At 36.8% G+C, this 14,663-nt stretch overlaps 1 protein-coding gene across 21 annotated transcripts in view; it reads left to right on the top strand.

The window, feature by feature from the left end:
• The window catches only part of ROBO2 (roundabout guidance receptor 2), a 928,484-nt gene that overhangs the window by 495,959 nt on the left and 417,862 nt on the right, over positions 1-14,663 (top strand). For all 21 annotated transcript variants that reach the window (XM_054070040.1, XM_054069965.1, XM_054069947.1 and 18 more), the window contains exon 2: positions 5,439-5,765. In XM_054070040.1, coding sequence (XP_053926015.1) covers positions 5,439-5,765 — 327 coding nt within the window. The remainder of the gene's footprint in view (positions 1-5,438; positions 5,766-14,663) is intronic.

Raw genomic sequence — 14,663 nt, forward strand, 5'->3', positions numbered from 1 at the left:
CAGTATCTTAGACAATGCAAGTTGATAACTCTTCTTTTTTAAAACGAAGATGACTTTATTCACAAGTAAACATGCAAAAAAATAGTGTTAATGCTTAGTGAAGAATTTAATACAGGATTTCTTGATCCATATTTTAGTTTTCATTAACTGTAGACTACAACTAGTTTTTTTTATCATAGGAATTTCAGGTACATTCTTTATGAAACATTAAAAATCATGCATTTATGTAGAAGTTCTAAAAAAAGAAATAAAACGACACCTAGACTTTGCTGACTCAATATTTTACACTTTATTTACTCCAAGCAGTGATTGCAAAATTTCTTGGAGCTTTTCATTGAAAAATATGTTTCTATTGGCTAGGTAGCTTTGAGTGTGATTTTTTTCCCCTAATATTTAATTTTATATTCTTTTTCTTTTAGCTCAGTGCTGGCTTGTGAATTTGAATAATAGCAAACAGGTTGAAGGTGAACAACAGCAAACAATTAGTGTACTTTGATGTTTATCTGGAAAGAAACCAGTGAAAATATTTTGATCTGCTAAGCTGAAAAAATAACAAGTGGGAAAAAGGAGTGCATTAATACTTTTCCATCAGTTATCTGCTGCTGCTTGATGGTAGTTCTGATTTACCCACTGAGGATCATCAAAATTAGTAACTTAAGTTACTAATGAAATACTGCTTGAGCACCTTTCCCGCATTAGGTTTTCTAGCTCTGGTAACATTCACTCTACTATGACATTTACATCAGTTCACAGCTGTTCCAAAACCGTATTTTCTGAAAGAGTCTATATTATTTCTACTACTAGGTTTCTAATCGTCAGATATCGCAAGCTGCCCCACAGATACAGCTTCCTCCCATCTTTGCTTTATCCCCACAAAAAATGCTATTTGAAGAACAGAACATTGAGCTATCTGGTAAAGTAGTGTAAACAGATGGTTTTGGCTGTAGCACAGTCTAAGCAAAACTTTATTTGGAAGATCAGCAGCATTGAGGCAGAATTATTTTTATTTATTTCCACCCCCAAGGCTATTATATTGAACTAATGTTAAAATCCAAAGACTATAAGATTGTTTATATGTACACCACGTGCTGAAAACCATCCTCATTCGTCTTTTTCTACCTTAGACTTTCACGCAGAAAAACCCAATCACATGCATTTTGCCGAGGTGTGTGGTTAACAGTGTTCCAGATGCCACTGAGGTTATGTTGAACACTGTACCTATTTTCTGTGCTTTTGGGGCTTTTGCCTGATAGCATCAAGGCAGAATGCCCTTATAACTGATTCTTTTATAATTTCAGCTGTTGCTTTTTCCTCTTGTTTTTGTATTAGTACTGATGTAGGAGTATTTCTTGTTGTGGCAGATGCTAGAAGTACAATAGAATCGCTGCTCTTTTTTTGCTTTTGTATGACTTAATCCTTTACTGCTGAATTATGTAATATTACAGTATAGAATTGTATTTGTGATTTTGTCAGGTTAAGGCAGAGATATTTGTAAAATACAAGACGAGATTTTAAAATGCAACCACTCATCATCTTGAGTGGATTATTGTTCGATCTCATCCTCCCAAAGAAGGAAAAGTATCACCTTTACCCAGTTAGTTCAGGGACTTAATAATTTTTCTGTTCCTTTTAAATTGGGTTGTATTTATTAAGAGTATGGGGAGGTAGTGGTTGGGGGGGAGCCATAGTGGAACACTAAAAACTCAAGTAGGAAAATAGCTTTTGAGGCTGTGACTTTCTTGCTTATAGACAGTGCCTGTGTCTGCCAGAACAGAGGCAATGGAATCAAGTTTTTGGTTTTGCTTGTTCTTTCTAAATGGGAGTAACCTTCTGAAATAGCTGCAGGTGCTCAGTTCAGTTTTGAAGGTAGGAGTTTGCTATGCTCGGACTTCTTGTGTGTGTTTTTCTTCCTCCTCACTCAAGTGCACTGAAGGAAATAACTTACAGCAGGAGATAGCTGAAGGTACAGCTAGCCCTCACAGGAATGACTGGTATAAGCCCCCCTCAGAACAAGCCTGAGCCTTTCTCTTTGCTGATTGGCATGGTCTGTGCTGCCCACAACTAAACACTTTAATTGCTTGATTAGGATACAGTAAGGTAAATATTAGTTTTGTGATGAACATCAGTACTGGAGGGGGAGAATTAGTCCTATTATGACCTGAAGAGGGGTCTTCAATTGGGCCGTATAAGGTGGAAGTTTTAACTCTTTACGGGAGAAAGCCCTTTTCAAAGGATTTAGCGTGGCCTGTAGTTCTAGGTAGAATATATTACTTTGAGTTTTTATTGTTGTTAACAAACATTTGTGTGTAAGAAAACTAATATATTTCTACTAACTGTGTTATGATTTGCTAATCATTTATCAAAATTTAGTCACATCTGTTCTATTCTCCAACTTAGGTCTCTCTAAAGTTTCAGAAACGCCTCAGCTTTTGGAATTTCTTGACAGTAGTGTGATTTTGTTTGGGTTTTTTTGAGAATAAACAACAATGTAAGTTAGGAGACTTGCGCGGAGAGTGTTATTGCTTTTTATCCCCATATACTGTGAAATTTTTAATCTTCAATGGTGATTTCAGTCTTTCAAGGTTGTGTGTGGGGTCATGGTCTAGAAATACTTTTTATCTGCAAATTCTGTTTGATCTTAAATGCCTTTTTGTCAATAGAAGGGAGAATAAAATACACTTTTCTAAATGTACTCTAAGTTTATCTGTGCTTAGGTGTAAATTGTGGGGGGATTTTTGTGCACTGGCAGCACAGATTGTTGATACCATTGCTATACTGGTAACAGAATCTGGCTGCCACTGAAAAAGTCTATTTGTGCAGCAGTGGTATAACACCTTATTGCTATGGCAAGCCTTGGTTTAATGACCTGAGTGCTAGTAAAACAGATGTCCAAACATGGGTTCAGTCTGCAGAATGGATCCTCATTCCTTTCCTCATAACTTGTGGAGTAAATGAGGCATTAACAATATTTTGAAATATGTAGTGCCTTGAATAAAATTAAGATGCTGATGTTTGATCGCTTTTCTATGACTTAGCAAAGCTACTGATCAGAAAATTGAGACAAATGTTTCACTAACCTGCAGAAGCTGATGTAGCTTGCATTTAAGAGGTGCAGTCCAATTGCACTAATGTGGCAGCTCCACTCTAAGGGTTTTCAGGATCCACACTACAAAAGATGATTTGTGCCAGTCATTAAAGGAGGCTTATAAGTTGTGGAAGAACTTTTTAGTAGGACAGTAGGACAAGGGGTAAGGGTTTTGAACTAAAAGAGGCTAGATATAGACTAGTTATAAGGAAGAAAATGTTTACGGTGAGGATAGCGAAACACTGCCATGAGAGGTGGAAGGTGCCCCATCCCTGGAAACATCCACGGTCAGCTTGGATGATTCTCGGATGATTAGAACTAGATGACTTTTAGAGAACCCTTGCAGCCCAAACTATTCTATGTTTCTATGAATTCAGAGAACTGACTTTATTTTTATGAGAAGCAACATAGAGGCATGAACTACTGTGGTGTGTTTGCATAAAACTGTTTTGTCAGGCTAACATAGTCTAATGAAATATGTGATACTGAACTGTTAATGACTGCTACTGAAGTTAGGAGTGCTGGACTTGTTTTTCTGTTGGGTGACGCCATTCTTGCATTGCTCGTCTCCAAAATTTTTCTGTTAATAGCTGTAATGAGGAGCATAACAACTTTGAAAGGATTATTACCTTTTCCAGAAAACGAGTACTGCAAAATTTGGCTAGTGTTGTGATACCACTAAATTTTTTTGACCAGAGGTCGATGGAGATTTGGGAAGCCATGACTTTCCTTAGTGAAAGTGCACTTCATAGTAAAAGCTATAATGGATGGTTGGTGCTGGGGCGTTCTCCAGGGTGGTGGACTCAGCACAAATCTCTTCCACATACCTTATCTCTATAGAGTGTACCCTCCCCTAGCAGCTCTCTTCATTATTCCAGGATTTGAGTGATAGGGTAAGACTTCATTGGAGAAGATGGAGGACAATGTTCAGGCTCTGCTTGCTTCCCTGCCCCAGGCAGTGGGAAGGCAACCAAGTAAAAAGGAAATACAGGAGGACAGAAGAACAGTGTGTCAGAGTGGCTGCACAGAAAATTACAGGGCAAGGTACAAAGTGGCTGTTGTAGAAAGCACAAAATTACTGTTGTAATTTTCAGTATAAACTTCAGTATTATCAATACCTAGCAGCGCTGGTAGTTCCAAAGGCTTAATGATGGCATATTAATCATCAGTATTCTAAAGTGAAAAATAGTATTCTGGTGGCCAATTGAAAGAAGAAGGTGCTTTGGGTTGTATTACATTCCCGCTGATAGAGGGATTCATTTTTTTTACTTAATCCTTAGCACTATAAAAAATAAGTGGAAAAAATATAAACACATTATTTCTAGGGTTTGCTGCACTCAGACTAAGCCCCTGGAGTGCACTTGGGGATAATCCAGGTTTCAGACCCCTGGTTAGATATACTATGTAGAAATGCTGAAGCTTTTAATAACCGCCCAGTAACCATGTAACCAGGATTGTGTTGCAGTGTAGGTAGGAATGTAGGGATACTGTAAGTGGGTTAGGGAGTATGTTTGCAGATAAAAGATGATGGATACCACAGAACAAAGCCAAGAGAATGATGAACGCAGAGAGAACAGAAAGAGAAAATGGACCTATAATGATTTGTCAGACAACGGCGCCTCCAATGCACTTCCAGGTCTGTGTCTGCCTATATTGTGTGCGTGTTCATGCATAGAATCCACTGAAAATTTCTAAAGTACAGTTGATGTTTGAGATTTCCAAATAAAACCAGAGCTTAGTAATGACTTCAGACACTTTGAACTGTTGTATAAGAAATTTATGAAGGAAGGGATATTGTTTTCAGGTTTCAATTGTGGAGGTTTATTTATTTGGGGATTTTTTTCTTTTCCCTTCTGTTTCTGTACCTAGTCTGTTTATAGAAAAGGAATGCAGAGCACATACATACAAAACTACAAATAGCTGTTAACCAAGGGGTGGTAAGACACAGTGCTTTTTTGCTAGTAAGCCTGGCAGATGAAAGGATGGGACATAGTAGCTATGACTGGAATCTGGAAGCATTCATGAATCTAGAAGCAAATGTAAATAAAAAGATCATTAGGGCAAGGAAAAGATCATTATGTATGTATGCGTAAGAGATGCTCCTTTAATCCCAATCTGTATGTAGTATGGATTTGATAATGCCTTAGAGGTGTATATTTGTAGTTCAACTCAGTTTTTAGCTTTGAAAGCCCCTGATACAGTCTCTGATCAGACAGACAAAACAATATCAGATATGTGAAGGCTTTCAGACTTTTTTCTTTGCAAATTTTTCTGGCATTAAAAGAGTAACTAGTGAGAACTCTTTGTGAAGCCTTAAAGTTAAAATAATTTTTCACTCTCTCTTTTTCTCTAGGATCTCGTCTCCGCCAGGAGGACTTTCCACCACGGATTGTTGAGCATCCTTCAGATGTAATAGTCTCTAAAGGAGAGCCGACAACTCTGAACTGTAAAGCTGAAGGACGGCCAACTCCTACTATTGAGTGGTACAAGGATGGAGAGCGAGTGGAAACAGACAAGGATGATCCACGCTCCCACCGCATGCTGCTGCCCAGCGGATCTTTATTTTTCTTACGTATTGTGCATGGACGCAGGAGTAAACCTGATGAAGGAAGTTATGTTTGCGTAGCAAGGAACTATCTTGGAGAAGCTGTGAGTCGCAATGCATCTCTGGAAGTGGCATGTGAGTAATTCTACACGATTAGAGCTGTGTAAAACTTTATAGTTGCTTTTATGCTGTCAGTACTTTCATACAGTGAGCAGACTGGGAGATAACAAATGTAGATAAGTATGGCATTTTGTCATTACCTATAGCTCTCAGTCAAGACATTTCTACATTGGTTTATTCACTAGCAGTGACTGTACAGAGTACATGATTTATACTGAAGCAAAGCTCTAGCCTGCATGTAATCATGATTGGCACAAACATGGACAAAGGCTAATCTTCCTCTAAAGAATAATCTAATTTTTAAATTATGACTAAAGTTGGTTATACTGAAACTAATGTGGAAACATGCCTATCATTTATTACAAGGTGCACTGTCTGTTTCTCTTTATCTAGTCATCTGTTACCTCAACAGAAACAGACAGCTTCTTGGTGTACTGCTGGAAACCTCAATATATGCTTCTCTGTCATAAAATTGATATGGGACTCATTCATTATGTGAATGGCAAGTGAAATTGTTGGCCATTTCTCATATCAACTAGAGCAGTCTTATTTTTTTATCGATTCTCTCTGTCTTAACAAAGAAGTCATCATGGCTCTTTAAGAGACCACTCAGCGTGCATGATCTCCTTCCAGTGAAGTTAGCAGAGACATTCATTAATTCACATAGCAAACAAGCTCATCATACATAAAATACAGTGCATTGTATATTATTTTTTACTGCCTAGTTATTCAGAATATCAACTAAGAGTAGCTGTGTATCTTCACATAAAGGTGTATTTTAGTAGATTTATGAATGCTCTTCTTTTGCTAGGCTTCAGTTTTCCCTTACAGTTCTTCATATGGCAGGAGTTTCACTAAAATATATATATCTGAAGTAGAGCTTTAGCACAAACTTGTATTGCATAGTTGATAAAGAATTGATTTAAGTACAAAGTAGAAAGTATGTTTGTTTAAAGTGTGTATGTGGAAACATCAAAGAGAAATCTTTATTCCTGATGCAGTCTACAGAGGATTCAATCTTCACAGAAATTACAGAAAATCACATTTTAAAAATATTTAGATGGTGGTATAGGCCAAGTGGAACAGACTTGTTCACTAGCTTTCACTTGTAGCCTAAATTCAGAACTTTTCCAAAAGAAAAAAAATTGGCACAAATCCAAGACACAAGTAAATATATATCTGCCAGTAAAGGCATCGCAGAGTGTGATTCAGTTTTGGTAGGTATTTGGGAATCGAGAAGATGACCATTTAAGAAAAGCTGAAACCTAGGTGAGTACAACTCTAAGACACATTGACTGGATTATTTTTGTCTATGGTTTTTAAACTGTTGAGAAATCCTATGAGAAGGGAATAAACATTTTGAAATCATCATTGCAATCGTGTTCAGATTCAGACATCTGCTGTCGAAGTTCAGAAGATCATTCAATTTATACCTGGAGTCATCAAATTAAAGTGACTGATTATTTTGAAATTTAAATGTCCTATATATTTTGTCCATTTTCACTGATTCCTACCTCAGTGACTACTGAGAGAATCTTGTTACAATATCCATAGTCTCTGGAGTAACAGTTATAACCACTGTAGCTGGTGGCAGGTCATGTCTGAATTGTATATGAGATAGTAGAAGACTTGGAAAGTAATAAAAGAGTGTGTCGTTGTCAGATGTATTTTAGAGCAGGATCATAGAAACCTGAGATTTGAAACCATAGCCAAAGTTTTTGTAATAGCAACATGCACCTTACACTAGATTATTTTACTCTTTCCATAGTTTTGAAATGCAACTCAATTCCCCAACTAAATGGTTTAGCAGCCTAAAGCAGGGGCTCCTGTTCCACTTTAACAGTGCTTTGTCATTCCTTGAGCATTGCCATGACTGTGATTACAGGAAGGTGTTCATCAAAGAGAAAAAAAAGTAAATATGCCTGTTGCTTGTTTACTTGATTTCAGAGATTGTGCTAATTTTATTTTCGGTGGTTTTAAAAGCACATGACAATGCTCAGCTTGTATGTGAAAGGTATTCTCTGAAGGACGATAGCAAAACTACCCAGTTTCCCTTAGCTTTGAGACACTTTTAAATACGATTTTTGGTTCTGAATCAAGTTTTCAAGTGGTTTTCAGAGAACAGTTATTTTAAGGCTTTTAACTTTTTCTAATGGCAGTGTTTCTGGGCTGAAGAAGATGGGCAGGCCTGAAGCAGTCCATTTGCCCACTAGAGAAATGAGTTATTGCTGATGGCCTGTTGTCAGCATTGAGTCCTCATTCACCTGTTCTCAATTGGTGCTGAAAACTGCTGAGTTGCCTGGATACTGTGGCCCTGTCCACAGAAGCCACGACAGCTGAATGTGATTGGGTCTTACACTATCTGTAATGGTGTTGAAAACTGCTCTTTCCACAGAAGCCAAGCTGTTTTCATCACCAGAAAAAGGGTGGTTGTCCTTTGCTGACGAGGGTTTGGGCTTATTATCTGACTGTAGATGGCCTCAAATTGTGCCATTAGAGACAAACTACTGGTTTTCACAGGCTGAAAATGCTTGAGTCTGCTGTTCTAGTAAAAAAATCAGTAATTGTTTTACTTTGCTTACTAAATTGTTGGTCTCCAATCATATTCATTTGTAACTTTTTAATGCTTTATGGAGAAATATTTATTGGTTTTATGTGTTTCTCAAGTGAGCTCATGCTTATGTGTTCAGACGATAAACAGTGCTAATTGTGGTTCATTCTCTTCTATGAAGAGTCATTATTCCAGAAGGCATTTACGAAGAAATAGGAATTTGTATTTGAAGGCGAATTTTAGGGTTTATATGACTTATCCTGCTTCATTCTTCTTTTAATGCATTAATCCATGTTATGCACATGTGTGGGTTACTTTTTTCAGCAGGAGCTTCCTCCGAAGGAAAAAAGTAATGCTAATGCTTGCAGCAAAACCATTCTTCCACCATATATGTGACAAATTCTAATTTGTATGTTTTATGGTTAAATTATTAAAAAGAAATGTTGTAGTCTTAAAGTAATTACAAGGAATTATATTCAAAAAAGTAGAACATCTTTCTTTTGATTTTGTGTATTCGAATTTTTAACTGAAATTGAAAAAGAGTTAGTATTATTAGAAATATGTTGATGCTCAGATTTTCTTGGGGAGATTTTAGAAAGGGAACTAGGCTTAAATATTTGGACCCTTTTGTGAAACCCCTTTCTTATTTGAAAGCCAGAAATTTTAAAATAAAAACAAAGTTTTCCATGATGTACAAATTGACACATTTTGAACCTGTGTGGTGGAATTTTCCAGTGGGAATATCAGGAGACACATTTGCAATAGTGATTGTAGCTAGAATTTCAGCTGCAAGCACCGGGGTGCCACATGTAAGCAAGAGAAAGAGCATGAGGGTCCTCGCACTGACTCAGGCTGCCTCTGATCTAGCCTGAGTCAGCGACAGCCCCCAGAGATAGCAGCTGTAGCCCCAGGTGTTAAATACGTGACAGCAGTTTGATCTATCGACTACTGTAAGAGGGGGCTTTGGCCTAAATGAAAATTCATGAAAAATTGATGAAGTCCCCAGATTATTTTTTTCCCTTTTCTTTTTCCAGTGCTGTGCCAGTGCAGCGAGGGGAAATTAAATGAGGTGTTGAATGCTTTCATGGCAAGGAGGTTGTGGTTCAAAGGTCAGGGGTCAAGGAAGGGAAAAAAGACTAATTTTCCACCTTACTTTCCTTCGAAAGAAAACACAAGGCTTTTCAGATTAGCTAGGATTTGCTGCCATTTTAATATAAGAATAAAGCTCAGGAATATTCACAAATAAGATACTTTTCTGCATGGATTGGTGGAGGGTAAGGAGTATGTGGTTTGGTGCTAATAGAAAACAGTGGAAGACTCTGAGTCATAATTCAATTGGAGAACCAGAAATAGATTGAATTTTGTAATGGCAATATAAATTTGGGCTTCTGTCTTTCTGAATATGTGCTTGAACTGAAGTCATTTGGAGAAAGAAGAGGTTTTGCATTATTTATATATCACAGATTGCTTGAATAGCAGGCCTTGGACCACTCTCGTAACATAATGGTACTGTTTATGTTAAATCCAAAACTGAATTACATTTTTATCTGTTACAAGAGAGGTTATTGTAGTACACTGAGTTTAGTTAGAAGAGTTACAGGCGTATGCCAAAACAAGCATAAGACAGATCCTAAACACCGGTGACTGTTTCTGTTCAACATACGACTTAAAAATAAAAATTGTTTTTAATTCTGTTACTGGCAATTTCAATGTCTTATTTGATTTAGCATTACTTTTGCATGTAGAAAGCATGCCCTGTTCATTTACTTATGCCCCTCTTGCCCTCATCCTTCTCAAACAGAGTGTGAAAAGCTTCTTGTATGAGCTGGCAGTCTTTTGCTGTCATCAAGATAGAAGTAATTATTGTAGAAATTGAAATGCTACAGGCTGCGGTCCTGTGGATGAGCCATAGCAGGACATTGAAAGGCATCATGATTTTTCTTACTCTGCATTTCTCTTAGCAGAAATAGAACAAACCATGGCTACTGACACAACACACTTAATGAAAATAAAATTTCCTTCATACAAGAAAATAAATAAAATTCTATCTGATTCATTAGGGAAAAGGCAGATTTCATAAGGTGAGAAGGGAGCACTTCAAACCTTGTCTGTACTTCTGATGCTTGCAATAAGTAATTTCTGTTGATTGGGATAAAGCCATTGGGAATATGATTCTTAGAAATCATTACATAATACAGCATTTCTGTGTAGGACATAATTTAATTGTTACAGTCACTTTTAGAAATTAAAGAGGTTAATGAACACTAATGAGTGACAACATATTGGATAAATCGAGACCTGACCGATATTTCATCACATGTTTCCTTTTGAGCCAAAAAAATAGTTCCGCTTATTTACTTTATTTACTTTTACTGGTGTGTTTCTACTGGTTTCGAATTCACATGCGATAAGCAAACTAGATATTTGAGTCTTCTTTTTTTTTTTTTTTTTAATGACAGAGGTGCTTTTCAGCAGGATAAATTAAATTGTGTTTCCTGTTGTTAAAACATTTCTCACAAACAGTTTGTATTTCAGCATTGATGCCTTCCTATTGTCATCCTCTAGGATATAGACAGGTCACTGAACCATTACTTCTCAATTTCTTATCCTTTGAGCTCCACTTGGACTTGCAGATCTAAAAGTTTAGTTCAAGGTTAAAAATGCTAATGACTTCTCACATTTAAGAGCTATCACATTGATGGCAGATCCAAAGATATTTAATATGATTTCTGTCATAATAGCAAACTGTACAGTGCCTTTAGGTTTCTCCAGGCATTGTTCTTGTTCTCCATTTTCTTTTTCTTGCTCTTTTCCAAATGTGGTCATCTGATAATAGATTATTTTGGTAGGTGTTCTCAGCACAATGAGCTTTAAAGAGACATATGCAGGTTCATACAAAACAAGCAGGCTTGAGTGCCAGAAGAGTGTTTGTTGTGAGCACTTAAGCTGAGCTGGTTATGTGTGCTAAAGAAGGTACACTAGTCCAGAAAAATTTCCTTAACAACTGGAATTTGATTCCACTGTGTGAAATAATTCTTACAGGACTGGTTGAATGCCCTTGCAGTGTGCTGTGTTGAACTATGTAGTCATATGATCCAGTATCATCCCTAGTGTTCCTGTATTGGAAATAGTTTCTCATGTACAGAGATGTTTAAAGAAGCTTTCTATAGGATCTCTAATTTACTCCTTGAATTCTTCTCCCCAGGATGTACCTTTTTTTCCTCACCTAAAAGAGAACTTTTAATGTTACAGTTTTAGAATCTCTCTGCTGTGAGGTCAACCTGATTATCTTGCTAATAATCTCTTGCATATTTCCTCATCTGATTTTTATTGGCTTCCTTCTTCCCCTTGCCTTTGATTTTATTTTTTAGATTAAATCATGCTATTCATATATCTTTAAATGCTCTACCTGATAAAATGTAAAGAACTACTGATGACTTTACAGGAACCTTGAAGGAGATCAGCTATTGACTGGTTTGTTAATGTGCGCATCGTCATGTACGGATTTTTCCTTGGTTGGCTTTTCTCTCAGTTTTAGTTCATCTGGGAAATAAAGAAGAACAAGATAAGATTGTATTTTTACAACTCTGTTCCCTTTGCTCAGGAGTCTGTAAGCACTATTTGAATGTTAATTGAAATATTAGCTATTGTTGGCGTATGCTTCAGACATCTTACTCTGCAATGTCAGATAGACTTAAAAATAATATTTATTTGAAGCAGTGCTTCGGTCTATTCCTTTGCAAATGTTGTGAAAGGACAAAGTTCATTACTATAGTAATTAACAGTAATTATTAGGGTAAGATTAATGGATGTTTTGCATATACATATTTATGTGTATTTATGTGCATAGAATTTTATTCTGAAAATCATTATATTTGTTTGAGGGCATCAGAACCTTATACGTCTTCCTTATTTTTTTTTGTTTGTTTGTTTGCTTTCTGTTCAGATGTGTTCTTCCCCCATTCCTATTCTTAGACAACTGCAAATTAATCCTGGCTTTGGTGATACTTCCACTTAAAATGGTCCCACGGATATTATACTTCGAATAAGTTTCTAGTATTTGGAATATAAGTGGGAAATGAGTTGGTGGTTTTGTTTCACTCCTCTAACTTGAACTTTTCAAGTGATGTGAATGTATACTGATAGTTTGGAAAATGCTTCATCATGTTAGAGTAGGGAGGCCTATACACTCATTTTCTCCTTTCTCAGATATCTGTCTGCCACTGTACAAAGGGATGTAAAGAGGTAAAGAACTGGATCTCTGTCTTCTCTGTATTCAACACAGCTGTATTTTGTAATCCATTCAGAAACATTTCAAGCTGCACATTGAAAAGCAGTTTGATTGCTTTCTCTTTCATCTCTGAGCTCACTCTCTTCCCCATTTCTGTTGGAAGCCTGTCTTGGAACTTAAGTATTCCAATGGTGAGAAAAATAGTTAAAATGTTTCCAATGTAAACACAATCATGCTTTGTTTATGCTTGTTCTTGTGATCTAATTGTTCTTTAGGTGAGTTATTTTCTCTCCTTTTTATTTATAGACCATAGTTGTATTGCTTCTCATCTCTGCTATTGCCAAGTTAAACAAGAAAAGCACATGTCTTCTCTTGGAAAGTATTTACGTGATCCTAGTAGTAGTTCTTCATTTGTTGTAGTCTGCATCCATTTTCTGAGACATGGGTGTGTAGATTGACTATAATATTCCAAAACTTGCATGCCGTGCATTACGAATTGATGTTAGTAACTACCTTCGCTGTTCCCTTATCTGTCAGCCCTGTGCTAAAGTTTAGCTTTTTTTTAAGCATTTGATAGCTCATAGTCATGCTTTAGTAATAGGTTGCAGATCTTTCTCTTTCTCTCTAATCTGTAACAGATGAGCTCCTACTTTACATTAAACTTCCTTGTGATCAATTTGAAAGCATATGACCACTAGTCTTCAATGTCATCCAGTTCTTCCTGTTGGGTCCTGCCTGACTCGTTGCTTAATCTTATATGCCAAAGTAGAAGGTGGCTTTAATGTTTAAAGTCGGCAAATTCTTAATCCAACAGGATCATGCTGGAGAACTTTACTTTTACTAATTGGACATGAATGGCTTCTTGCCCATCCCTTATGCAAAATCATTTGATGAATAAATGGGAAAGAAACAAGTTTCTGTCAGCCTATGAACTGAATACCAACCCAGCGAGGTTGAGCCACATGAACTTCACTTGTTGGAAGGAAGTAGTTTCGCTGACTTTTATTCTGCTTCTGTTGTAATCTCAAAACACCAATCCATATATGAGAATCTGAGGAAAAATAGCCCCAGTTCAGGTAGATAACAGGAGTAGCAATGTTGCAAAAGAATTTGCATTGGTGATCTTTTCAATTATTTTTTAGATCATAATGTATGCAAAAGGTTCCCCATCTGCTGCACATGTGCACACAGAAGTATAATTTAGAATAATGTAGGCATGGAAAAAGAACAAAAGAATTCATTGCACTCCTTTGACTTCATGTTTTTTGGAATTAATTATTCAGTGCTCTATGTAGTGCACTTGGTGACTTGCAGTATTATGAAACTGTAAGATAGATAATAGGATGTTTAATTTGTGTTTTAGCAGAGGCAGATATTAAATGGAACTTTAGGTGTGGTTAGAATGTAAGAATTCTTGTATTTTGTCCAGAAGAGGACTTCTGAGGTAACTATATAAAATTTCTTAGTGTTTATTTTGCATGGAAGAAAGAAATTAGTGATGATGAAAGATAACGTCCTCAGGACTATTTTCAATTTATTTCCATAGCAGATGCACATTCTTCACAGGTTTTACATGCACGTATACTCTTTGGGATATGCTAGTATGAAAAGACATTTTGCTTGCACTATGGTCACACAGTGGTTTTGAGAACGATACATTTTTTTGTTTCTTAGTTTTGAAAACTGGGACTGTAATCTCAGTTTTGAGAGACCTTTCCTCTCTTCCATCAGAAGTAGTGGCATAATGCCCTACTGGGCCACACCAGTTGGTCCATCTAGCTAAGTGATCATCTTGGATAGTGACAAAGAATGACGCTGTTTAGGAATAAATACATGAGCCTTAACACCTTAAATGGCCCATTCCTCTCATGGATTCTGGAGAAGTTCCTGGAAGTTTTTCTTGGTTAGAATTAGAAAAAGGCACAGGTAGTGGAAAACCTGTAGTAGTTGAAAGCATCCAAGTATTGAAGGCCAGGAGGGATGAGGCTTTGAGCACTGTGGTCTATAGAAGAAGTCCCTGCCCGTGACAGGAGAGATATAACTAGATAATCTTTGAGGTCCCTCCCGACCCAAACCATTCTATGATTCTATGATTCTATGATCTGATATCAGTGAAACAGTCACCTTAGTC

Source organism: Cuculus canorus, chromosome 1 (assembly GCF_017976375.1).
Source record: "Cuculus canorus isolate bCucCan1 chromosome 1, bCucCan1.pri, whole genome shotgun sequence".
Classification (NCBI taxonomy): Eukaryota; Metazoa; Chordata; class Aves; order Cuculiformes; family Cuculidae; genus Cuculus; species Cuculus canorus.